This window comes from Carcharodon carcharias, chromosome 19 (genome assembly GCF_017639515.1).
Source record: "Carcharodon carcharias isolate sCarCar2 chromosome 19, sCarCar2.pri, whole genome shotgun sequence".
Classification (NCBI taxonomy): domain Eukaryota; kingdom Metazoa; phylum Chordata; class Chondrichthyes; order Lamniformes; family Lamnidae; genus Carcharodon; species Carcharodon carcharias.
In genome coordinates this window covers 6,788,972-6,815,076 of record NC_054485.1, presented here as the reverse complement: position 1 = coordinate 6,815,076, position 26,105 = coordinate 6,788,972, and the positions used below count along the sequence as shown (strand labels likewise).

Here is a 26,105-nt window from a genome sequence, read left to right as displayed (position 1 = left end):
TTGGTCATTGCCTCCACTGGGTGCTACACAAACGTAGTTGCTGAGTGCTGTGTCCTTTTGGATGAGAATTTGCACTTGCTGCCTGTCTGTTGTTCCCGTGCTGTCGGAGAACAGATACTGAAGTTCCATATCCCTGTGGGCTCATAACAGTGTGCTAAGGGAATAAAAGCTTGCTTCTCCTTTTGCTGTATATTTTAAAAGTAGCACTTTAGATGCTTCATTTCTGCTAGTCTAGCTTGAAATAAAGAGAAAGAATTTTAAACTGCAGATCGTTAGGTTGCAGAGATTGCACCTCGCTTGTTGTCTCTGTTGCAGCATTGAAACTGTGCCCTTTTATTCCGCTGGGTCGCTACCGCGTCTCGATTGTCAGGACAGAAAAGCAGCTTTTGGTGCTGAAACTGAAAAACAAAACGGCAGAACCTACCAACAGTCGTGCTGAGCTCTGTTGAGAACCCAAGGTACTTGCCTCTCCCGGCCCCTCTCAGCCTGGGGTACGTCTTTTTTTTTGAACAAACTCGCCCTCTAGCTTTCACTGTTAGGCTGAATAGTTAACAAATAACTCGACGTTCAGGTGAAACGTAGCCTGCTTCCCAAATCGCTGAGCTTGGAGCGAGGTCCTCGCTCGCTTCCGAGCTCAGACGTTTGTCGGGCTTAGTCTCCGTGCCTAATGTCGGATGCCAAGTCCTTGTGGTTGAACAACTGGTCCTTTTCTGCCTTTAAACCGAAGCACCGGGGCTGAGATTCCCTGTAGATGACTTCCCTCAAAGTGCTGCACTTACAGACTGTCATGCCCTCAAAGAGTCTGGATTGGAGCTGGGCAAGTGGAATCATTACTGTTGCTGCTGAAGTAGTCTTCTGCCTTGTGTTCTGGTATCTTCAGGAATTATCTTCGTTGCTGCGAGATCTTTAGAAGCAACCACCGCTGCCAACCAGGTCGTGTTCTCTTACAGTCTGCTGCCACCATATATGCTGAGGGTCTCAATATAGATCTCAAGGGATCTGTCTCTATGCTAAGGAAGATATTGAGACTGACAAGGGTTCTGGTCGAACACAATTACATGAAGTTTATTACTATCAACAACTATACACAGCTCTGCACAGGCCTTCATCTAGCCTGGTTACATAGGCTGATTACTTGACTATATGCCTGACTCATCAGGTATACATAAAGACTTACTGATAGAGTCACAGACAGTAGTGAACATCTGCAGTAGAGATGACGGGCAATAATGAACATCTAACATGGCGGCTGTACCGTTTATCCTCCAGCCTTACACACGGTGATGTCGTGGTGATGTCACTGTGCTGCTTCTTAAAGGTACATGTCATTGTCTGCATTGGCATGAATACAATATCACAACAACCAGCACTGTTACTATAAGACCAGCACAGTGAAAGCAAAGGAATCAAGCATTAGAAACAGTAAAAGTGATCATGAAGCTATCAGATTGTTAAAAAAGAAAAATGCAACTGGTTCACTGGTGTCCTGCAGAAAGGGAAACCTGCTATCATTACCCCATCTAGGTCTGTGCATTGTAGGCGGAGGGGGCTCAGCCGCTGGCTGGAGAAGAGATGGGAACCCCTCGTTGCCCCTTTTCAGGAAGGCCTGCCACGTCTTGCTGCACTACAGCGTTTGTCAGGCCAATAGCAGGCCTTGCCCAGGATCAAGGACCCAGGGGCAAAAGTGCTGCCCACCAAGAGCTGCTGGCCAACCAGAGACTGGCAGCACCATTGGGGACCTGCTCCCGATACAACATGCACCTGAGGCCTGGGATTGTCGCAGGATCCCAGGCTGCTGGTGAGTAGTGGCAGGAGGAGGGTCACAACTAATGTTTCACTGATGTAAATATTCTTCCATTAGAACAGGCACTACGCTTCAAGATTGACTGTAAAGAGCTGTGGGAGGTCCGAAGGCCATGACAGGCACCATATAAATGCAAGCTTGTTCTTTCTTTCTAAACACATGGAATTCTTCTGGATGTTTGCATTCTGGATCTCCATAATTATACAGTGGACTTGGTGCACTTCCAAGAGATCAACCTCAGTGCGAAAGTTAGAGGGAGACACAGAGCTCACATTCTCTTAACAGGAACTCCTAACCCACTGTATTTATAGGGAAGCCAGATAGGTACATGATAGAGGAATGAATAGAATGATATATTGTTGGGGGTTAGATGAAGATCATGCAGAGCATTAATACTCACATAGACGTGTTGGGCTGAATAGGCTGCTCTGCATGTGCAATTCAATGTAATTTAATACTTAAACAAAAGCATCTTTAATTTCCTCCCATTCGGGGTGAATATTTCATCACCACGACCCAAGTATTAACATTCCTCCTTTTTTAGAGCGTTGACCAGTTTGAAGTCTACTGCAGAGCGAGGGACTATGTAGTTTCCCCCAAAGCTGGAGGGTATCATAAAGTTATCAAAAATGGGAGATTCTACCATCATGGCCCAAGATCGATGTTTTACTTAAGTGGGTTTTAAAACCGTCAAATTTTGTGATAGACAGGAACTCTTAACTGATTTGGAGGATTTCTTTGTAAAGGTTCCCAGTGGAGTTTTACCTGTGGTTCTATTTGGACTGGGACACTGCAAGTGTCAATCACAATGCAAGATGCTGCTGCAAGTTGTGTTTTGTGCTCAGCACTTCGTTTCAACACAGGGGTTATCAACATTTCCTACCCCAGACGCCCCTGCAAAGAGTGACCTGTTCCCAGAACCTGCAACAAGCGTTGACACCATTCCCAGGGATCCCGCTGCAAATACTGGCCCTCTCCAGAGGCACCCCCACTCCGACACCAGCTCTGGCCATCTCGAGAGTGACCCCCCCCGCACCCCCCCCCCCTCCCCACCACAAGCACTGGGCCTCCCCAAAGGGTCTCCCACCCGTGCAAACGTTTTCCTGGGCACATCCCGACTTTTGGAGGGGTCTCTGGGCAATAGGTCAACATCTACAGCCGATGCTGGGACTGGGTCAGTATTTGCAGGGATTTCTCGTGAGGAGTACTTCGAAAGCCCCCAGAGCAGAAAATGCCTTCAGCTGTGAAGGGCCTGAGCTCCGGAATGCCCTCCCCAAAGCCTCTCGCCACCACGCCAACCCCCCTACTACCACCACCCCCCACCCCCCCCACCACCCCTCCCCCTCTACCTCTCTACCTCTCTACCTCTCACCTAGAGGTGGCTGCAGCATTCCTGCGTTCTTTTCGCAATTGCCGATTGGTTGGATTTCAGCCGAGTCCACCAGCCGCCAGAAATCGTTTTTGTTGTCACTGCCATCGAGGCGCAGACGGAGTCGGGCGCCCGTTATTCCGACGACGGTGGCGATGCAGGTCGAGGTGACATTCCGGGGGTCCTGGGCTTCCAGCTTCATTCCGATCTTGAACTCATTTACAGGTGGGGTAAATGACTGAGGGAGGGGTGGGGGGGGGTGGGGGGGGGGCGGTCGGGTCGGAGGGGGGAGAGAGAGAGGGGTGGTGGGGGCAGGGGTGGGGGAGAGAATAGGGGAGAAATGAAAATGGTTTTTAGGTAATCATTGAAAGTTCCATCCCAGAATATCACCACATTAAATCAATTATTCTGTTTCTCTCCCTAAAAAAAAAAAATAATTAAAAGGAGCTGAGAGTCATGATGAAAATCAGCAAGTTCAGCCTTTGCCCCCGACTGGGTGACCTGGACTTATTTTTTTTCTCTCTCTCAGAGGCTTTTGCTGTTTGAGCAGGGATGGAGGGCAGCTAGACACCTTCTCCTTAACCTAGATGATGGACACCGAGCCAAAGGCCGCGTGGTAAGGTTTGCGCTAGGTCACCCCAAGAATCGGCCAAACAAGCGCAAACGATTGAATCAAATCGGCAGGGCACGTTTCCGCTAATCGTGTCTGTTTGCAGGTGTTCGAGGAGGCTCCAAAAGATTAAGCGGTTTGTTGCTGAAGGGTTAACAATAGTCGCCTTTTAAAGCTTTTAAATATTAAACCATAATCAAATTACTAAGAAATTGACGACTGTACCCTATGAAAGCAGTAAATAGTTCTGCAGAGTTTTGAAAGTTGCGTTGGTAATTTAAAAATTGGGTGACTCACGGGCGGTAGAGTAGGCGCTGTTATTTAACATGCTTACTAATTTGTGATAAACCCATTTCCAAACACATACAAACACATCAGCTTACCACTTAAGTGTACCAAGGAATTTTCCTTAAAGCCAGAAAAAAATCATTGGGGTCTAAAACACTGCCCAATCGCACTGGCTCATGGAAGAGTTTACGCAAATGTTATGCAAATACGTTTGAACAAAAGTTTGAGCAAGAAAATTCAATTCAACAAAGGAGTGCAAATTGCATCCAGAAAGGAAACTCTGCCCTCATAGATTTAAAATTCACAATCCTCATACAAGACTAAAAGTCGGAAAAAATTATTTACCTCTTCCCCCTGCACTCCCAATAAAGATTTGTGGAACAGATTCCCAATTGAAACTGTGCCCAATAACTCTTTCAATATCTGAATGGAGACAGGGGTTTACAAACAGAGTGGATGGGTTCGGAGGAAGGTGGGTTCCTTCAGCTTGTTTGATCTCATTCTGGTAGAATACCAACCCTGCCGTTTTCCTACTTCCAGGATCTACCTGCTGCATAAGTGGATGCACTACCCCAGTCTCAACTCATCTCCCCAGGAACCCATTCCAGCCGTTAATTCACAGTTGTGTAAGGACATGCCTTGTCCTAACCTGGCTCTTTACAACTTATGACCCTGTACTGTGCCCTGCTGCATTGATCAAACACTTTGTCGGACACAAACCCTCCTATGCGATCCAAGTGGGGAGGAGATGGCAAAGGTGCCTTTGCCAGTGCAGCAGCTAGCGGTGAATACTGCAGATGGATGATCAGTTTGGAGTTATGCTCAATAACTTTTGGCTAATAGGATATAATGATGTAGAACCTTTCTTCAGGAAATTAATTTGGTGGGTTAGAGTACACGATTAAATAAATTTAACCTGGGGAGGTGGTGGCAGGTGGTATTGCCACTGGACTAGTGTTTCAGAGACCCAGGGTAATGCTCTGGGGACCCAAGTTCGAATCTCACCACGGCAGGTGATGAAACTTTAATTCACTTAAAAACATCTGGAATTCAAAGTCTTTGATGATGGCCATGAAACCATTGCCAATTGTCATTAAAAACCCATCTGGTTCACTGATGTCCTTTAGGGAAGGAAATCTGCCGTCCTTACCTGGTCTGGTCTACACGTGACTCCAGGCCCACAGCAATGTGGCTGACTCTTAAATGCCCTCTGAACAGGGGCAATTAGGGGTGGGCAATAAATGCTGGCCTAGACAGCGAACAAACATCCCACATCCCACGAACGAATATAGAAAGAACCTAACTTAAAGAAAGGAGCAGGTTTAATGGCTTAAAACCTCTTTTCTCGCTTCATGTATTACACGCATATGGTTGCTTCCCAAAATTGGCAGCGCTGCCATTGTGATCCATCCCTGTGAAGAGTCAGCATTCCAACACCAAAACCAACATGGCCGTAACGGCAGTCTACAATTACTTCAATATTCCGGTTTTGGCTGCTTGTTTCATGGACTTGGCTAAATAGTTTAAAATGCTTTAGCCGTGGCGGGCGGGGGGGGGGTGCGGGGGCGATGGAACTACGGCCATGGGCAATTGTTTCTTGTTCTTATTCATTCCCGGTTTTGGCACCCAGTAACATGAATAATCTCTCAATGTGACGGTGAAGGGTGGTCATCGAACAAGGTAACATCTATCGTCTTCATTCAAAACTCAGCCACTTTATTTAACAGTGGAATCGGGCAACTTTTCCCTCATTTTGTCACATGCTTCAATCACTTAAACAATTCCTGGCACATTTGTCCCGGGGTGCAAAGTTTGGAGAGAAATTGAGCAACAAGTCGAATTCTGGCCCTCACCTGTTTTTTGCACAACTTATTTCAAAAGCGCTCAAAACTGAGCACAGGTCTGTTCAAACACATAAAGTGGCTCAAACCATCATTTGGCCAGTTTTGTGCCGGCAGGAGGAGGTTTCTGCTGACCAGCAAGTGCAAAACTCACAACATAACCGTGGGGCTGGGAATACGTTAGACTTCAAAAAGCAGCTGCTTCCCCGACCTTCCCCCAGCCCAAGGAATCGCTCTCACTCTCCCCAGTGTGAAGCCAGGTTTGAGAAGTGCTCCAGCATCCTGTCGAACTGCATCATTTCGAATATTTTGAGAAAGTAGGCTTTTCTTAACAATAATACCAGAGTTTAGAAGGTTAAGGACAATTTGTGTAAAGTGGCTTGTGTTCCCTCTGGATTAGAGGCAAGTGGCCGCGGGTGGTGGGGGGAGGTGGTGGTGTGGCGGGATAATCCAATCAAGGTGCTTAAAATTTTAAAAGGATTTGAGTGGGTAAAAGTAGTGAAATTATTTTGGACCGACGGAGGAATCGAGAACAAAGGGGTGTAACCTTAAAATTACACGTTGGCCATTCGGGAACGATTCAGAAATTGGGACTTACTCTTTCCACACACAAAGCGCAGTATAAATAGTAAATTAGCTTTCTTCAAAAAGACTGGATGCTTGGGGGGGGGGGGGGTGGGGGGGTGGAGGGGGGTCATTGGGAGCTTTCAAGATTTTGATCGATCGGATTTTGGTGAGGCAAACGAGGGATTATGAGGCAAAGGCAGCTCAACGGGATTGAAGTGAAGTGGAGATCAGCTACAATCTGATTGAATCAACCGGCTCAAGGGGCTGAATGCTGTTCCCAATACTCTTCTGGGCAATTCTGTTCACAGTACGGATTACAGAAGTATTTTAAAAAATGCCATCTAGGAGCAGTGTCGTCTCATTGCACACGAACAAAGATCTTTCCCAGGAACTGAGTGCATTTCACATCAAGATAATATAGCAGGCGGTCTCGCGAGCTGAGAGGTGCACTCTGTCACTACCTGCCCATGACCAGTGGTTCAGTATAGCCACTGTCTGAGATGACCCTAGGTCTGGCTCAGTTTCTTTCTTCCCTGCCCACCTGCAGTAAAGAAATATGCCATGCCAGTAAACATACCACAGAGTGTAGTCCAGTCACTGCATCTGATCCAATGGAGCTTACTATTCAGATGCAGTGTCAATTGTTCCGCACATTTTTCATGGCAACATGATATAATGTTGCTGGGATGGAGCTAAGTCCAGGGGGTGCCCCCATCAAGCCCATCCTATTAAGGGACCATAGGGAAACACCTTTACATAGATTATACAACACAGAAATAGACCATTTGGCCCGACTAAACTATGCTAGTGTTTACACTCCCCAGCAGTCTCCTCCCACTTCCATCTACCTGCTCAGACTTTCACCGTACCTTCCTTCTCCCTTTTCTCTCATGTACTCATCATCTAGTTTCATTTTCAAAGCAGCTACTTGCTTGAACCACTTCCTGTGCTAGCGAGTTTCATATTTTAACCAAACCCTCAGTAACCAAATTTGCAAATCTATTTTGCAGTGCTTTGATGCCCTGGTTACGATACAGAGACCAGAAACTTCCACAGAACCCAAATGCCATAAGGTTGGCAGAAGCCGTTTCACAGAAATAAAAATGAGAAGCTTCAAAATCATTTGCAAAACCTTTGATAAGCCCTGTCTTAATGTCCCATTGTTCAATCTGTAGGATACATTAGGAAGACACTTGGGATGCCAGTCACCTCCCACAGATTTTAGCAATAAATTTTGTTTATGCTGCAGGTTAAAAATTAATTAGATACAGTTAATTAACTAGTCAAAGAGGTACAAACATGGCTTAATGCAGTACCACATCCCACGGTGGTTTGATCCCAGAGAAACCGAGCTGCTGAGTTTTAATTGGAGAGGACTGTCACATGGTGCAAATTTTGAAACTTTTCAATGGTTTTTATTTAAGGAAAAACACTATCACTGATTAAATCAAGTATGTATGCAAAACTATGTATACAAAATAAGGAAAGCATTGAGTGAATATCACAATGTGTATTGCTATATGAAAACAAGTGGCTGTTGCTTTAAATGTCAAATTGGAACAGGATGAGAGTCTCACTGCACTGCAAACCTGTTTCCTGTACTTTAAATCACAGTGTGACTCAACGCAGAACACTCCCATCCATCTGCCTGTGCGTTCATCACGATTATGGGCATCTGAAGGTCACCAGAATGTCGGTACCTCTAGAGTGAGGCTGTTTGAAATGGTTCATGCATCTGAACTACCAGAACAGGGACAATTCTGCCTTCTTCTATATTCAGTCTACCAGAATTTGGGCAACGCCCAGGTCAGCTTCACTACCGGCGACAGGACTTGTACGTATTAAAAAATAAATTATTTAAATTCTGATCTAGAATCTGAAAAAAAACTTACGAAGGAAACCTGGCAAAGCAGCGGATCAGTGATGGTGGAAAGAAGTGCAGAAATTAAATCCCGAAGGCCACCTTAAAGGGTCAAAAATAAAGAACACCGATAAACTCTTTCCATAGTTTACAACACTGAGGGTGGAGAACAGAACCTAATGGGCAACGAGATTTAAAAGGAGCTGTATTACAAAAGAACCTTATAGTAAGAGAATCATTAGAATTGAAATTCTAATTCCAAACAAATTCCCTGACCACTGGAAAATAAATGAACAATTGAAGGAGTGTTTTTCACCACACTGTCATTTTCAAGGTGAACATTGTGAGGGAGCAGCATTTACATACTCTGGAGCACGTGTAGTGCTCTGTTTGAAGGTTAAACCTTACCACTGTATATGGTCACCTGGGGCATGAGCACTGGTGAAGCTTAGAGGTGTACAAATTAAGTTTTCCACGAGAAAATATCCCACCCACGGGAATTAAATACCCCAAAGCGAATGTGTGTAGGCAGCACTTAAATGTTTTGGTTGGTTTTCTTGGTTACTCTTTAGAAGTCTATTAGGTTTAAATTCAATTCACGTTGAGGTTCTTTTCTCTGGGGGGGACGAGGAGACCTGATGGAGGTCTTTAAATTATCAAGCGATTCTCGAGGGTGGATAAGAGGGAACTCTTTCCACTTGAGCGAGCCCAGTATAATGATTAAGTAAGAGATAGCTACCTGAAGATTGAAAATAATTCAGCAATAATTTCTTGAGACTGGTGAGAACCTGGAACTAATGGAGAAGTTTGGTGCATACCTGAGGGAGAAGGAAATCGAGGGATATGGAGGCAGATGGAAGAGGTAGTGAGAGTTGGATATGGCTCATGTGAAGTATAAACATTATTGAATTATTGAAACGTATTGAAACATAAGATTCTTAGGAGGTTTAACAGGGTAGATGCTGAGAGGTTGTTTCCCCTTGCGGGAGAGTCTAGGATCAGAGGGCATAATCTCAGAGTAAGGGGGCGCCCATTTGAAACAGAGATGAGGAGGAATTTCTTCTCTCAGAGGATTGTTAATCTGTGGAATTCTTTACCACAGAGGGCTGTAGAGGCTGGGTCGTTAAATATATTCAAGGCTGAAATAGACAGATTTTTAATCAGTAAGCGAATGATGGGTTAAGGGGCAAAGGCAGGAAATTGGAACTGAGGAATATCAGATCAGCCATGATCTCATTGAACAGTGGAGCAGACTCGATGGGCCGAATGGCCTATTTCTGCTCCTACATCTTATGGTCTTATAAACTCCAGCAAGACCAATTGGCCCAAATGGCCTGTTTTTATGCACTAAGTTTTAAATGACTGTGCATGGAATCAACATCATCACCTTAGAATTCTGACAAAGGCCTTATCTTTATGTACTATTTTCATCAGTGCACATTTTCTTAATTTAACTCATGTTTTACTCATTTTCTTCTTAACTTCTGGGTCCTAAGACACAATCGTACATGAGATCTCAGCTTGTTGCCATTTCTCCCCAGAACAGAGTTAATGATTCTGCCTGCAATGGTTTTAGCATCACAAACTCATTTTTAAAATTAAAAAGGTGAGTGTGTTCTTTCTGGGACCATTACCAAAACCACAGTCAGTGAGAGAGTGAGAGTTCTTTAATCCTTCAACAGCAGGGTTTTTAAGACAGGGCCAAGCATGTAGACCATGCTGGCGATCCACCCTTCATGAGGACTCGAAACGTCAACTCTTTTCTTCTCTGCCGATGCTGCCAGACCTGCTGAGTTTTTCCAGGTAATTCTGTTTTTGTTTTGGATTTCCAGCATCTGCAGTTTTTTTGTTTTTATCAATCTCTCATATGTCAGTCCTGCCATCCCAGGAATCAGTCTGGTAAACCTTCGCTGCGCTCCCTCTCTAGCAAGAACATCCTTCCTCAGATAAGGAGACCAAAACTGCACACAATATTCCAGGTGTGGTTTCACCAAGGCCCTGTACAATTGCAGCAAGACACTCCTGTTCCTGTACTCCAATCCTCTCGCTATGAAGGCCAACAAACTATTTGCCTTCTTTACCGCCTGCTGCACCTGCATGCTTACCTTCAGTGACTGGTATACGAGGACACCCAAGTCTCGTTGCACATTCCCCTCTCTCAATTTATAACCATTCACATAATAATCTGGCTTCCTGTTTTTGCTACCAAAGTGGATAACCTCACATTATCCACATTATACTGCATCTGCCATGCATTTGCCCACTCACTCAGCTTGTCCAAATCACACTGAGGCATCTCTGCATCCTCCTCACAGCTCACCCTCCCACCCAGCTTTGTCTCATCTGCAAAATTGGAGATATTAAATTTAATTCCCTCATCTAAATCATTAAAATATATTGTGAATAGCTGGGGTCCCAGCACCGATCCCTGCAGTACCCCACTAGTTACTGCCTGCCATTCGGAAAAAGACCCGTTTATTCCTACTCTTTGTTTCCTGTCTGCCAACCAGTTTTCTATCCATCTCAATACACTACCCCCAATCCCATGCACTTTAATTTTACATGCTAATCTCTTATGTGGGACTTTGTTGAAAGCCCTCTGAAAGTCCAAATAAACTACATCCACTGGCTCCCCCTCATCAACTCTACTAGTTACATCCCTGAAAAATTCCAGCAGATTTGTCAAGCATGTTTTCCCTTTCATAAATCTATGCTGACTGTCTGATTCTGCCACTGTTTTCCAAGTGCTCAGCTATTAAATCTTTTATAATAGACTCTGGAATTTTCCCCACTACCGACATCAGGCTGACTGGTCTATAATTCCCTGTTTTCTCACTACCTCCCTTTTTAAACAGTGGGGTTACATTAGCTACCCTCCAATCTCTAGGGACTGTTCCAGAATCTATAGAATCTCGGAAGATGACCACCAATGCATCCACTATTTCTAGGGCCACTTCCTTACGTACTCCAGTTCCCTCAATCTGAATGGTCATCCAGATACAATTAGCTGAGATTTCTGATCGCGCATTTTATAAAAAAAACGAAATTCCCACTAATTAAATAATGCAGCAATCTAATTATTGGAGAATTCAACTTTTTATTTAAGCACAAAGAACAGCTTTGAGTTACTAGTCATTGATATCGCTTCAGATTTAAACTGAACAGACTGGCTTTCAAGAGACTGCTGTCCTGGAATTTCCAAGCTATCAACTAAGCTGGACACCAGAGTCTGACTGTTAAGTCGGTTTTCTTTTACTTAATTCTGACTTTCTGATGCAAAGACACTTGCTAATGAGAAATGACAGAAGGCATTCATTGTCACGGTTATGCTGATGCCGTTTTATCAACAAGGCACCTCTTAGGAACCAAGCGGTAATCACACCCCAATGCTACCAGGGGAAGTGAGTGGTAAGGGAAATACATTTCCAAAAACAACAGAAATAAATAAACAACAGAAACTAATGTAAGATGCCAAATAGGAAAAACCTTTCAGAATTTAGACAATTGAAACCCAAGTTCCCATGGCTGCAAAGGCTTATTTGAAGTTGTGTGGTTTGGCTTTGGGTGTGTGTGTTGGAGGAGAGGAAGACCAGGGACAAAATATTTTTTGAAAATGGAATGTACACAATCAACTTGCATCCTAGAGTCGCAGGGATTTGTATGAACGTTCAAGACCCTCTGCCCATTTCACAGCACAGATATTCCCAGATAAAATGGAACAAAGCAAAATAGAAACTAACTTAAAGTTTTCTAGGATTGACTTCATTTGAATGTATCTGCTTTGATTTTTGTGTTCATTCTGATGTTTATTCCAAATGCAGGAAGTTAAAAAGCACAAAAATCACAGATTGTCCACCAAGACCTCATGTAGCAGGATGGAAAGACTTCAAAACCCATAAATCTTTACAGAACACCCAATTTTTACACTCAAGGGCTGGGGCTCCCAACCAGAATCTCTCCACCTGCTGAGTTGCCAAACTCAGGTGTGCAAGGGTAAGGATGCACCAAGCAATGTCTAGACATTTCTTCATGTGGGAGTGGACTGAAAGACAGCTCCTGCCTGGGTCTCTGATACGTACAGCCTACATCTCCAAGTGGAATCAACAGAAGCCCAAGAGCAAATAAACTGGTCACAGATGGGTTCAACATGCAAGAGAAAGTGTGCTAATCTCAACCAGTGTTACCTTAATCCTTGCGAATCAGGAAACACATGCCCTCACATAGCAGACTGGAAACCTGAAAGTCTCTAAACACTATGGATGATGGTCAACTGTGACATCCAAGACTGAGAATGGTACATTTTTCTTAGGTAAGGTTATCAAGGTGCAAAGAAAGTAAAAGTAGCTAAATGGAGTTGAGGTAGAGTTCAGCCATGATTAACACAATAGTGGAACAGGCTCAACTGGCTTATTGGTTTAATGCTGGTCCTAGCTCTAAATCTCAAGATTTATGTCTTTTCTTTAGTAGTCTGTTTCTAGCTCATATTTCAGTATTGGAAAAAAATTAAAATTAATTTTTTTCTCTTTTCATATTTTAGTTCTAGTTCTTTCGGGATTTATTTTCAAACCAGTTTCAAAAGTAGTCTCCCATCAAGAAATGTGCACAAGTACATTCCCAAGAGATTTAAATAAAAGCTAAAGGAGCTCTCTTCAAAACGCAAGAACAGAGAGGTTAAATTGGGGGTAAGAACGAACAACATTCCACATCAAGCCTGCAGGGAAGTGGAGAACAACTCTCGAAAGGGTAAAAGGAAAAGGATGCAAAAAAGAAAAAAGCATGAGGGAGGAACAGAATAAGGAACATTTAGTCAAATTGCAAAAAGATCTCACCATCTCAAATTATTTTAAAGAAAGTATTAGGAAGTTAAACCTTTAAAAGTTAAAAATAATAGAACAAAATAGAAGAAAATAGTTGAATTACTGAAAAGTGATTTTCCAGAGGTGTTCACGAGGAATTAAATAAACTTGGCTTACAATCCAAATTTCATAAAATAGTTTGAAACCACTGAGGAAAAGGACCAAAAATACGGAATAAATCCTCCTGGCCTCCATCCTAAATTACTGATGTAGACTGGGCAGAAAACTTGCAGAATATTAACTGCAGTAATAAAAGGATTATTGGAGAGCTTCTGCTGGATTCCAAGCTACCAAGCTAAGAAAAAATAATGTCTATATATAAGGAAAGGGCAAAACTCACTTGTTTACTGAGGGGCATTACTGGACACCAATGGAAACTATACAAAAGGGGAGGTTGGGGGAGCTTGTAATTAACAAGTATTTGAGGGATAGCAGTTTTGCTTGACTACTTTGAGAACAGTTAAAAAAAATATTATGTTGTTCCTTTGGACTTTTAAATGATCTTAATAAAGCTCAACAAACTAAAATCAATGAAAATCGAGGGTAGAATGCTGGTTGAGAAACAGGATGAAAAAAATGGACACAGGAATTCTTTGCAAAAAAAAGTACGACTATTGTCAAAGAGCTGCTGAACAGTGTAAATGGGGGTCAGTGATTAAATTCTTGTTGCTTCTCATCTACATAATTTACCTCTGCACAGAAAACCAATTGCAAGATTGCTTAACCCACAGGCAGCCCTAAATCGGGAGTGCTGTAGGGGTAGAAAGTTGTTATGGTTCTATAGAAAGAGTACGATTGTATTTTTGCATAAGCCTCTTGAGGTATTTTGGGATGTTTGCATTCCTGGTTATAATTGCTTCCAATTTTTGCTCTATTTAAATGGGTGCCACATACTTCTACATGATCAAAGGACAAACTTTCATTTATAAAGCATTTCTCAAATTCTCAGGTTGTCCCACATGATGTGTTGTGAAGTCCCCCATCACTTCATTGCTTATGAAGTGATTTTTAAAGTGTATTCGCTTTTGTAATCCAGGCAAGTGTAGAAACACACTTGTTCACAGTAAGCTGCCGTAAACAGCAATGACATAAATAACCTATTTCAGTGATCACAATTAAGGGATAATTGTTCATAACAATGATACATCTTTTTATGCCCCCATACACAGACAGACACACAAACTAGGAAGAGTAGGCCATTCAGCCCTTTGAGCCTGCTCTGCCATTCAATATGATCATGGCTGATCCTCTATCTCAACACCACATTCCCACTTTCTCTCCAAAACCCCTTGATCCCCCTAATATCCAAAAATTTATCTATTTCTTTTTTGAATATACTCAGTGACCCGGCCTCCAGTCTTCTGTGGTAGAGAATTCCACAGGTTGACCACCCTCTGAATGAAGAAATGTTTCCTCACCTCAACCCTAAACGGCCTGCCCTGTATCCTGAGACTGTGACCCCTGGTTCTAGACTCCCCAACCAGGGGAAACATCCTCCCTGCATCCAGTCTGTCTAGCCCTGTTAGGATTCTATACGTCTCAATCATTTTTCTACCCCTACAGCACATTTCTAGTGAATACAGGTCCCAGACGAACCAATCTCTCCCCATTCGAAAGTCCTTCCATCCCCAGTATCAGCCTAGAGAACCTTTGCTGCACTCCCTCTATGGCAAGTATATCCTTTCTTAGGTAGGGAGATCAAAGCTGCCTGCAATACCCCAGGTGTGGTCTCACCAAGGCCCTGTATAACTGCAGTAAGACACCCCTACTTCTGAGCTCAAATCCTCTTGCAATGCAGGCCAACATACCATTTGCCTTCCTACTTGCTTGCTGTACCGGCCATTTACTTTCATTGACTGGTATACGAGGACACCCAGATCCCTTTGCACATCCACATTTTACAATATATTACCATTTAAATAATACTCTGCCTTTCTGTTTTTCATACCGAAGCGTATAACTTCACATTTATCCATGCTATACTGCATCTGCCACGTGTTTGCCCACACACACAACTTGTCTAAATTGCCCTGAAGCCGACTTGCATCCTCCTCACAACTCTGCCCAGTTTTGTGTCATCAGCAAACTTGGAAATATTGCATTTGGTTCCCTCACCCAAGACATTTATATATATCGTGAATAGCTGGGGCCCAAGCACTGATCCCTGAGGTACACCACTAGACACCACCTACTACCCAGAAAAAGATCCATTTATTCCCACTCTCTGTTTCTACTCTGTCAACCAATTCTCAAACCATGCCAGTATATTGCTCTCAATCCCATGTGCTTTAATTTCGCCCACTAGCCTCTTATGTGGGACTTTATCAAAAGCAGTCTTGAAATCCAAATACACCACATCCACTGGTTCTCCCTTATCTATTCTAATAGTTACATCCTCAAAAAACTCCAGAAGATTAGTTAAGCATGATTTCCCTTTCATAAACCTATGCCGACTTTGTCTAATCCTTTCCAAGTGTTCTATTACCACATCCCTTATAATAGACTCTAGCATTTTCCCCACGACTGATGTTAGGCTAACTGGTCTATGAATCTACGTTTTTTTCTCGCCCTCCTTTTTTAAATAGCGGGGTTACATTTGCCACCCTCCAATCTGCTCTGGAGTCTATAGAATTTTGGAAGATGACTACCAATGCATCCAATATTTACATGACCACTTCCTTTAATACTCTGGGATGTAGATTATCAGGTCCTGGGGATTTTTCAGCCTTTGACCCCTTTAATTTCTCTAGCACTATTTTTTTTTATTAATGCTGATTTTCTTCAATTCCTCCCTCTCATTAGACCCTTGGTGCCCTAACATCTCTGAGAAATTATTTGGATCCTCTTTTGTGAAGACAGAACCAAAACGTGTGTTCAATTCTTCTGCCAGTTTTTTGTTCCCCATCATAATTTCCCCCGTTTCTGAGTGTAAGGGACCCACGTTTGTCTTCGTTAATCTTTTTCTCTTCCCATATTTATAGAAGCTTTTGCAGTCAATTTTTATGTTCCTTGCAAGTTTACTCTCATATTCCATTTTCCCCTGCTTGATCAATCTTTTTGTCCACTTTTGCTGAATTCTAAACTGTTCCCAATGCTCAGCCTTGCTAATTTTTCTGGCAATTTTAAATGTCTCTTCTTTGGATCTAATATTATCCCTAATTTCTTTTGTAAGCCCCCTTTTTATTTTTGTGCCAGACAGGAATGAATAATTGTTGTAATTCATGCATATGTTCCTTAAATGTTAGCCATTGCCTATCCACTGTCAACCCTTTCAGTAAGGCTCCCCAATCTATCATTGCCAACCTGCGCCTCATAGTTCCCTTTATTTAGATTCAAGGCCCTAGTTTTGGACTTAACTACTTCACTCTCCATCCTAATGGACAATTCTATTATTTTATGGTCGCTCTTCCCCAAGGGACCCCGCACAACAAGACTGCTAATTAATCCCTTCTCATTGCACAATACCCTGTCTAGGATAGCCTGCTCTCTGGTTAGTTCCCAAAGTATTGGTCTCAAAAACCACCATGTACACACTCCAGGAAATCCTACTCCACAGTATTATTGCTAGTTTGGTTTGTCCAATCTACATACAGATTAAAGTCACCCATGATTACAGTTGTACCCTTATTGCACGTGTCTCTAAGTTCCTGCTTAATGCCTTCCCTTACATCTCCTTTACTGTTTAGGGGCCAATAGACAAATCCCCACCAACATTTTCTGCCACTTGGTGTTTATCTCCACTCAAACAGATTCCACATCATGATTTTCTGAGCCAGTATCCTTCCTCACTATTGCACTGATTTCCTCCTTTACTAACAATGCTACCCCGCGTCCTTTCCTTATTTGTCTGTCCTTCCTAAATATTGAATACCCTTGGATGTTCTGTTCCCATACGTGGTCACCCTGCAGCCATGTCTCCTTAATTGCAACTATATAATATCCGTTGATATCTATTTGCACTCTTAATTCATTTTACCTTATTGTGAATGCTCCGCGCATTAAGATACAATGCCTTCAGGTTTGTCTTTTTAATCTTGTTAGTCATCTTAGCTGTATTTTGCACTATGACCCCATTTGTTTCTCGCCCTTGTTTTTTCTGCCTTCCACTTTTGCTTCTTACTTTTCTGTCTTTCGTTTCTCTCCTTGTTTCCCCCTCCTCTATCTCCCTGCTCAGGTTCCCATCCCCTTGCCATTCTAGTTTAAACCCTCCCCGACTGCACTAGCAAACAACCCCCCGAGGACATACCAACAAGAAGATGGTGCCTTGATTTATTATTGGGAAGATGGCACTCTCTCAGTACTGCACCGAATGGTCAATTTAGATTATGTACTTGACTCTGGGGTGGAATTTGAACCCATGATCATGTGACAGAAGCAAGAGTGCTACCATCGAGCTGAGGCAGACACCTAAATTGTCATTATCATTTGGTGAGGTATTATCAAATTTTTCTTTGATCAAATACTACCAGAGGAAAAATCAGGCATGACTCTACAAATTACTCAAATTTCAAGTAGTTTCGTTGTCCTATTCCAGGGTGATAATTGGCTCGGATTCCGATTCAGTTATCTGGCAATTCCAAAAATGTAAACCAGATGCTGATTCATCTTTTTGTAAAAAGAAGTGTTCTTGTAATTCCAATCTTCTTCGTTTTGGAGTATTGTCATGAAACTGTCATATTTTTCATAATATTACTGCGGGTTTATGGTTGTCTGTGTGGCTGATTTAATTGAATTAGAGTCAGACTGCAAGCTTGAAATTATCAAAAGAAGCAGGTGTAAAGCAGACTTTTGAAATGGAGATGGACAAACAAGGATGAGGGCTCCAAAGATAAGATAGGAATGAAATTTGCATTTTTAGATGTGAAGGGGTTGTTTGATTTTTAAAGGGATGCTAGGGTATATACAATCAACAAAATAAATAGGGCAAGCTTTTTATGTTTATTTTTTCCAAAAGGAATGAGATCATATTGACAACGTAAAAGATTCTTATGTTATGGGAAAAGTAAATTTCCAAAGACATGTAGAACAATGTGATTTTATACATTAAACGGAGAGAAACATATATAAAGAAGGATGGAAGGTTATGTGGGGTGTGGCTGTGTAACATCTTGAAAGGTACATAGTGTAAAGCAGCCTTGAGGAAAAGCCTCTAACCACTTTACAGAAGTCTGCTGTGTCCAGTAACTAAAGTTGTATGAAAAAGCCTTTGGAATTCCACTGTCGAGTGGGTGCTGTGGTAACTTTGCTGGATTGCGTATTTAAATTTAAAATCTATTTTGGACTGTTGCCTTAAAGTGGGTATTTAGTTGGGAATCAGGTTACATAGGAATTTGTAATAATATCAAGTAACTGTAATCTTATGTATGGGGTTGAATTCTTTTCTTTTGTTAATAAATATTTTATTTTAATTTTTAAAACCTCTAAAGGTGATAGTGAACTCATTGGGCTGAATCTTCTGGCTGGCGTGCGGGTGGCGGAGTCCGCACACCAGCGCTTAAAAAGTCGCACGAGCGTCCCGACAACAGCGCGTGGCATCGCAATATTTCGGTTGGCGGAATGAGTGCCCGTCATTAATTATAGGTCTGGTTAAGGCCATTAACTCTTCAATCGGCCAGGATTCTGAGGAGCCCGTGCGAACTTCGGCTCGGCGCACAGATGAGGTTTGATATCGGAATTATAACGTTGCAATAAAAGTTTTTGTGTATTTCATTAACATGCCCCATCTCATGTGACATTTTCACATGAGGGGGACATGTTAATGATTTTTAAAATTTTCTATTTTTAATGTTTCACAGAGTTTCAGCGCTCTCCCTGAGGCAGCACTTAGCCTCAGGGAGCTGTGCGCTCTTTTGCACACATCTGCGAAAGAGCGCACTGACAGTTGGGGAATCTCCCACCCCGCCCGCACATAGCGCTTCCCATTGGGCGGGCCTTAATTGGCCCGCCCACTTAAAATGGCGGCGGGGCCTGTTTCGGCGGCAGCGATCGGCTGCCTGCCCAGGTTGCTCAGGCCCGCCCGCCCATCAAGGGCAAAATTCTGCCCATTTACTTCCAAATTCAATGCTCAAACATTCTCGTAATAAATACAAATTGCAAAACCATCGTGATAGCGTGGCCAAGTTTCCCTTGTGGATTTGGTCCACCCGGCACATATCACCTACCATATCATAACAGTATGGAAACAATTTAATTGCTATTACAGGGTCTTAAAGGGTTTCCATCATTAACAAAGCTAACATCAAAATGGAAGTCGTGTTCATATCCCTGCCCTGCTTCGGTCAGGTGCTGGTCTTGGCAAAGAGTGGAATCCAAACTTGGTAGCCCATTCAAGCATAACGTGAAGGCTAAATCTAACGGGCAGAGTTTTCCGGTCGGTGTGCGGGAGCAGGCCCAACACTCCGGCAGGTAGAATGACACACGGTGACTTCAGGCATGCGTCTCAGTGTCATCGCGCACATCACGATATTGCGTTCGGTGGGCGTGCGCCAGAGTCCCGCTGCACACCCGCCGAAATGTAAACAGCCTATTAAAGGCCATCAAAAAATCAATTGAGCCACTTGAGAACACTGCCCGTCCAACCTTAAGTCCAAGCGACCTTGGCGTTTTTCAGGAAACCTCATCCACGAGCGGGGTGAGGTTTCCTGAAGCTTTTATTAAATAAATTTTCATAAATATAAAAACATACCCCCAATCGTGACACAGTCACATGCGGGGATGTGTTTAAATAAATTTTAAAATCAATTCTTTAATTATTTTAACATCCAATTCAATCTCCGAGGCAGCTCCGTGTCTCTTTCGCGGGCACGCAATTGGCTCCGTGACTGGCCCCGCCCACTCCCGCCCACCACAGGAAAAATCCTGGCCATGGAAAGAATGGAGAGGTAGATGGATTGACTGATGCACCTAGGCTGTCAAAGATAAGCGTCTACCTCCAAAAGGTTCAAATCACAAACCTACCAGTCAAAAATATCAAATAACATCTTGTTCAGGTACAGACACTACCTCCAGAATTATGGAACGTAATTTGTATAGCAATTTATAGTGTCAAAATACCTCAAAATGTTTTTGAAGTGCTGTGGTTACTTTTATTAAGCACTGGAATATTTCCTGTGCCAACAGCAATAAGATGAATAACTAGCTTCCTTTATTCCTGGTGGTATTGGATGAAGTAGTAACGTTGGCCGGGACACCAGAGAGTTCCCTGCTCTTCTGGCTACAAGATCATTCAGTTCCAACACAACAGGCAGATGGATCTCAGTAACTATTTTCATCTGGAGAATGATACAGTAAACTTATCCAGCACTGTACCAAATGGAATGTTCGATCAGCCGGAATTTCTGATTTCCCACCCCCTCCAAATGGAAGTCATCACTTTACCAACCGAAACCCATTCAGAGGTTATCCAGAAACTGAAGGTTTCCGAGCGCTGGCAGATCACCTCATTACGGCTAGCAAAGTTTGCAGTAGAGGTGCTGGTAGTCCTGGTTGGTAACTGCCATTGTAATTTCTGCATTTGGTGTTGAGTTGTGCATTATCATGACTTATAAACCCTATTCTGCTATTACGGCTTCCAATGGACCAGAGAATAGCCAAGGTGAGAAGTGAAGATGCTGACATTAAAACAGAAATGGACATTTGTAGACATATTGAAAATCAGAAGATTTGGATGAAGGAATATAATGTTTGCTTATCTATAATATATGATACCAAGGCTCAGAAAGAACAATTGAAGTTTCTTGTTAGTACTAAATCAAATAAAGCTGTTGAAGGACACCGGAATTCACGTGCCCCTAAATTAAAGCAACAAAACAGTATTTTATCTGAATACTTTTCACTGAAACATTAGGAGGGTGCCCCTATTTCTGGCCAAATGAAAATTTATGCTCCAACTAGTGCCCTGTATTCTAGTGGTAAACGTAACTCCCTACTAACTGGCATTTTGAATTAACCAGCACCACCCATTCCTGGACTATGTGGGACAACAAAAATTTTGGTGTACTTCCCTCAGTAAGATACCGGAGCATCGGCCTAGATTACGCACTCATAATCTAGAGTTTGTAATCGAATGCAAAGAGCGCACAAGGTGACTTTGGCCATGGAACGGTCACATAAATAAATGTCTGAGACACTGGTGATGACTGTCACCTATGGTGGAATAGTAAAACTGATGACATGGGACTGGCTTTCCCTTATACAGATCCAACAAGAAAACAAACAGGGACTTTGCTCTAATTATTTTGAGTGCCCAGGCGATTTCTTTAAGGGCACGGCTCCCTGAAAATCCCTTTGTGGGGCTGCACCAGCGGAGTAATTTAAAGGAGCCGCCGACCTGTGGTGTGACCAGGGCAGGGGCTTTTGGATTGTTGCATAGCTGCACAGCTTAGGGAGAACAGTACACGCAGGGCACCTTCAATCTGGCCAACATTGCGAGGTTGCTTACTGAAGCGAGGGGCAGCACTATGACAACAGAAAGCAGTCAGGGTCTGACAGTTTGAGATTTACATGTGGTTTTGCTGGGCTTCAGCCAGATTAAAAAAGTTGTGGCTCATTTGAGATTTGACATCAGACAAGTTTTCAAACAGCATCGCGGTACCGTCATCCATACAGACCAGAGATCGTCATCCTTGTAAACTCCTCCAGCCCCACAACCCGGCAAGATCTCAGCATTCCTCCAATCCATGCCTCTTGCTCCTCTCTGATTTTAATTGTTCCAATGCTGGTGGCTGTGCCTTAAGCTGCCAACACCACAGTTCCCTCCCAAGACCTCTCCACCTCTCTCTCTCTCTTGGTCATTTGTCCTCATATCTCCTTACACGTCTCAGTGTCAAATTTTGGTCAAGAACTTTTTTTTTCCTTTGTTCTTTCTTGGATGTGGGCATCACTGGCAAGGCCAGCATTTGTTGCCCATCCCTAATTGCCCTTGCGAGGTCCCCTCACACATTAAATGGCACTGGTGCCCATCCCTTCATACAAATAACCTCATTCCCAGATTGTTGGATGGAGTATAGGCAGAAATAGCGTGTCAGAGGAACAGGGCTTGAGTAATATCAGTCCCTGGTTCTGTGCCCGAGCTAAACAAGCTCAGCTGTGAAATGCTTCAGCATCCCTGGACTCAGAAAAGGGAAATCACCTGGGCTCCCCACCCTCACCACTATCAAGTGGTACTTGCTGTAACTGCCTGTCTATGGGCCGTGGTTGCAAGAGAGGATCAGGGTAAGGTGGATACGCATCTTGATTGAAAAGTCACCACACTCACAATTCAAGATCACTGGGCCCTTTGACAACGTTCTGTTGGGCCTGCAGAAGTTAATACTGTCAGTAGAGCACAACAAGAGGAAAGGGCCTTAAAACACCCTCACAAACCACAACTAAGGGGTCACTTTCTAAATATCTATGTGGAACCCACAGAGATCTGGGAGAGTTGGTGGTTAGAGAGTTAGGAATCTCTGGTCTGTGTGGTTTGGAGTACAATCATCCTATACCGAAAGTCTTGACTGGTTTCAAATCTCAATTGAGCCAGAGCTTTTTATTGGCAGCGTTTAGGTCCCACTGATTTAGTCAAAGTTGGATAGGTATAGAATATATGAAGTGTTTAACAAAAAACAAACTCACTTGAGGGTGAACAAGGAGAATATTTTTTTTTTTGTAAATTGGGCACATCAAGAACTAGGGGGCACAGATTCAAAATAATTCGCAAAAGGAGTAAATGTGATGTGAGGAAAACATTTTTCACCCAGAGGGTGGCTGGAGTCTGGAACAAACTTCCTGAAAGGGTGGTGGAGGCAGGCTTGACTGAGGTATTCAAAAGAGAATTGGGTTGCTACCTGAAAAGGGAGAATGTAAGGCAAGGGAGTGGGACTAGGTGAAATGCTCCTTCAGAGAGCCAGTGCAGACTTAATGGTCCGAATAGCCTCCTTCTGCACTGTAAAGATACTGGGATACTTTGATACATCAGCAACAACCGATACATGGCTCATCCTACCTGAACATGGGAACTCAAAAAAAAAAAATATATATATACACATACATGGCAATACAACTAAAACTCACTGCACAATGATTTTAAAAGGCAAGTACAATCCAACACTGCCAGGCGAGATAACCAATAGGTTGATCACATTATATACGAACATTAGACCTTATAACATGTAAACTATGAATGTGACAATGTATTGTACCAGGAAACATATTTTAAAAAACCTAATTGCAAACATATTTTCAATATTATTTGTCACACTCAACCTTGTACTGCAACAAGATATTTCTGCTCAGAAAAATTACAAATGATAATGAGCTATGGGTAATCAAAATCAGATGGGATTAGGGAGTTATGTCACATTAAAAACAGCTGCAGTTAGATATTTCTATAAAATATATGTATGACTAAAGTCTAACTTATGTGGGAGTAACCAACTTCCCAAAACACTTGCTAAACTGCTGTGAAGCAGCAATTTCATTTTGTCAAGGATCATTAACCAGACAAGACTCAGTGTATTTGAAATCTACAATTGGTGTTGATGATAATACAGTCATACCAGCACCTACTGACAAACTCTATACATGCAATGCTATGTTTAGCCATGAAGGTTTATTTTTGAAATACTAACTTGCGATTTTTCTCAGCACTTCAGGATGTGCAAACAGATTGCCAAAGTAAAGAATTAAGCTTCCAGAAGCTTCTCTTTTCTTAAAAAAGAAGTTCCTCTGGATGAATTATGTCAAAAGACATATCAAAAATGAGCCATATGGCAATGCGTGGGCTATTTAGAGAGCGGTGAAAAGTCAAAGAAAAAGGTGAAACTTAGCAACTTTCTCACTCCTGAAGACAGTGCCCAAAAGTGACAAAACACTCTGACCATTTAAAAAAAAGTTAGTTTCTCCCCGCTTTCAGTCCTTCTCGATTAGCTTCATAACCAGTATGTCTTTAATGAATTACCAGTGGCTTGTTTTGGATAGGTCAATCTCTTCGGAAGTTTGAGGGATGGGGGTGAGAGGGTGATGGGGTGAGGGCATTCAAATCAAAAACATATTGGAAAATCCAACTTAAACCGAATTCAAATCATTCACCCTCCTGACCTAACGGCCTTTACGCCCCGTCTCTGTAGACCGCAGCTCACTATCTGTCCCGGCACCTTGCACCATGGCCACTGAACACTGAGAAGAAACTTAGAAGATTAAAAAAGCACTCGGCACAGTTTGTGTGGTCAGTTCAAAATGAATGCCTTTGCACGGCAGAATTGTGGTGTCCCTGCACAGTTCAAGATGTACTCTAACTCTGATGCTATTAGGATGGATTGACTGAACTGCAATTTTCAAACACACAGCCAGCCATCTCCCATCGCAACTGTTAAGCATTTACATTTTCATAGCACACTGTACCGTGGCTATAGTTTGTGATTTAATGCACAACTGTGTTGTAATCTCGATAATATCGCACAGTCTCAAGTCCTGACAGAATATGCAGGGTGGCTTAAGAAAAGTACTTCTGGAATTAAAAGAAAAGAGTCCAGGTCATTTTAACATTGAACAAATGGAATCACTGCCTTCAGAGCGTTGAAGAGAAGCAGAAATAAGTTCAGCCATGATCTCAGGGCCCATCAGACTTCTGATTTTCCAGACAATCACAGGGAACCCGTATTGTTTGTTTTCACTTTGTGAAAAGAACAAGCTGTTTAAATGGTTTTACCAGATTTGTTGTTCTTTCTGAAAACTTTAACAAGGCAATGAGTCAGCCCTGTCAAGTACACCCATAGTTCCAAATCCCCCTCATCACATGTGCAGGGGTTAACAGCAAGTACTGCAGGATGCTCACACGTTGATTTAATTTCAGGTCCAGTGTACAGGCCACAGTAATAAAGATGCTGTCAACATAGATGATTAATAACTCATAAATATCATTGTCCTTTAAAGAAGTATCATAAGCATCTCCAATGACCAATTCAGAACCGGCCTAATCTGATGCAAGTCACATTACAGACAAAGATGATTGTAACTTGTATGCGTACGGCACTTTAACATAGGGAACCATCCCAAGACACGTTACAGGAACATTATCAAAAAGTTTGACACTGAGCCACATAAGGAAATGTGAAGACAGATGACCAAAAGCTTGTTCAAAGGGGTGAGTTTTAAGGAGCGTCTTCAAAAAGAGGAAAGAGAGGTAGAGAGATTGAGGGATTTAGGTAGGGAATTCCAGGCACAGCCGTCAATGCTGGAGTGATTAAAATCGGGGATGTACAAGGAGGTGTTAGGGAATAAAGGAATACAGTAATGGTCAAGGGGCTTGACTTAAAATATCCCAGCATGCAAAACCACAATTGCTCAGCAGTTAACATTTAAAGTTCAGGCTGGGACAGAGAGAATGCTGAACCTTGCTCATTCTCAGGGCTTGCAATCACCAGCAAGGTCCTGGGAGTTAGACTGGAGTCAGAGGGTGGCAATAACATAGATTAAGTGTGCTCTTCAACAGATAGGAGAAGGACAGATGGTCCCAGCTTAGATAGGAAGACAGGTCTCTGCCTGGGTGAAAGTAGGGTTACCTTTGTACCAGAGACCTGTCTGTTTAATGTAAACCTATATGTTGACGTGATTGGAATCTGGAGGATGTTCTTGTATGTGACCAATAATGTATAAATATGGTGAACACTTGTAACTTAGCAGAGTACTGTCTCAAGCTGCATTGAGATGGTGCCCTCCTAGCAATTGCTGGAATAAACGATCGTGACCTGTACCCGAGTCTCCTGTGGTCCGTTCAGCAAAGACGCCACAACAAAGGCAAACTGGGAAGAGCAACAACTGCCAGACCTACCAGTGATGCTCATATCCCATGAATGGGTAAAAAAGTCACAACTGGAAGAGTGCAGAGGTCTTAGATGGTTGTACAAAGACACCACAACAATTTGGCGTAGT

The 26,105-nt window shown here is 42.8% G+C and overlaps 1 protein-coding gene across 8 annotated transcripts in view; it reads right to left on the bottom strand.

Moving 5' to 3' along the window:
- Positions 1 to 26,105, bottom strand: part of LOC121291578 (polycomb protein SCMH1-like) — a 260,181-nt gene that overhangs the window by 128,321 nt on the left and 105,755 nt on the right. For 5 of the 8 annotated variants that reach the window (XM_041212972.1, XM_041212966.1, XM_041212971.1 and 2 more), the window contains one exon: positions 3,177 to 3,411. In XM_041212972.1, coding sequence (XP_041068906.1) covers positions 3,177 to 3,375 — 199 coding nt within the window. In that variant the 5' untranslated portion in view covers positions 3,376 to 3,411. Of the gene's footprint in view, positions 1 to 3,176; positions 3,412 to 8,371; positions 8,443 to 26,105 lie in introns of all 8 variants that reach the window. The other 3 variants (XM_041212973.1, XM_041212969.1, XM_041212970.1) reach the window with 3 other exon arrangements.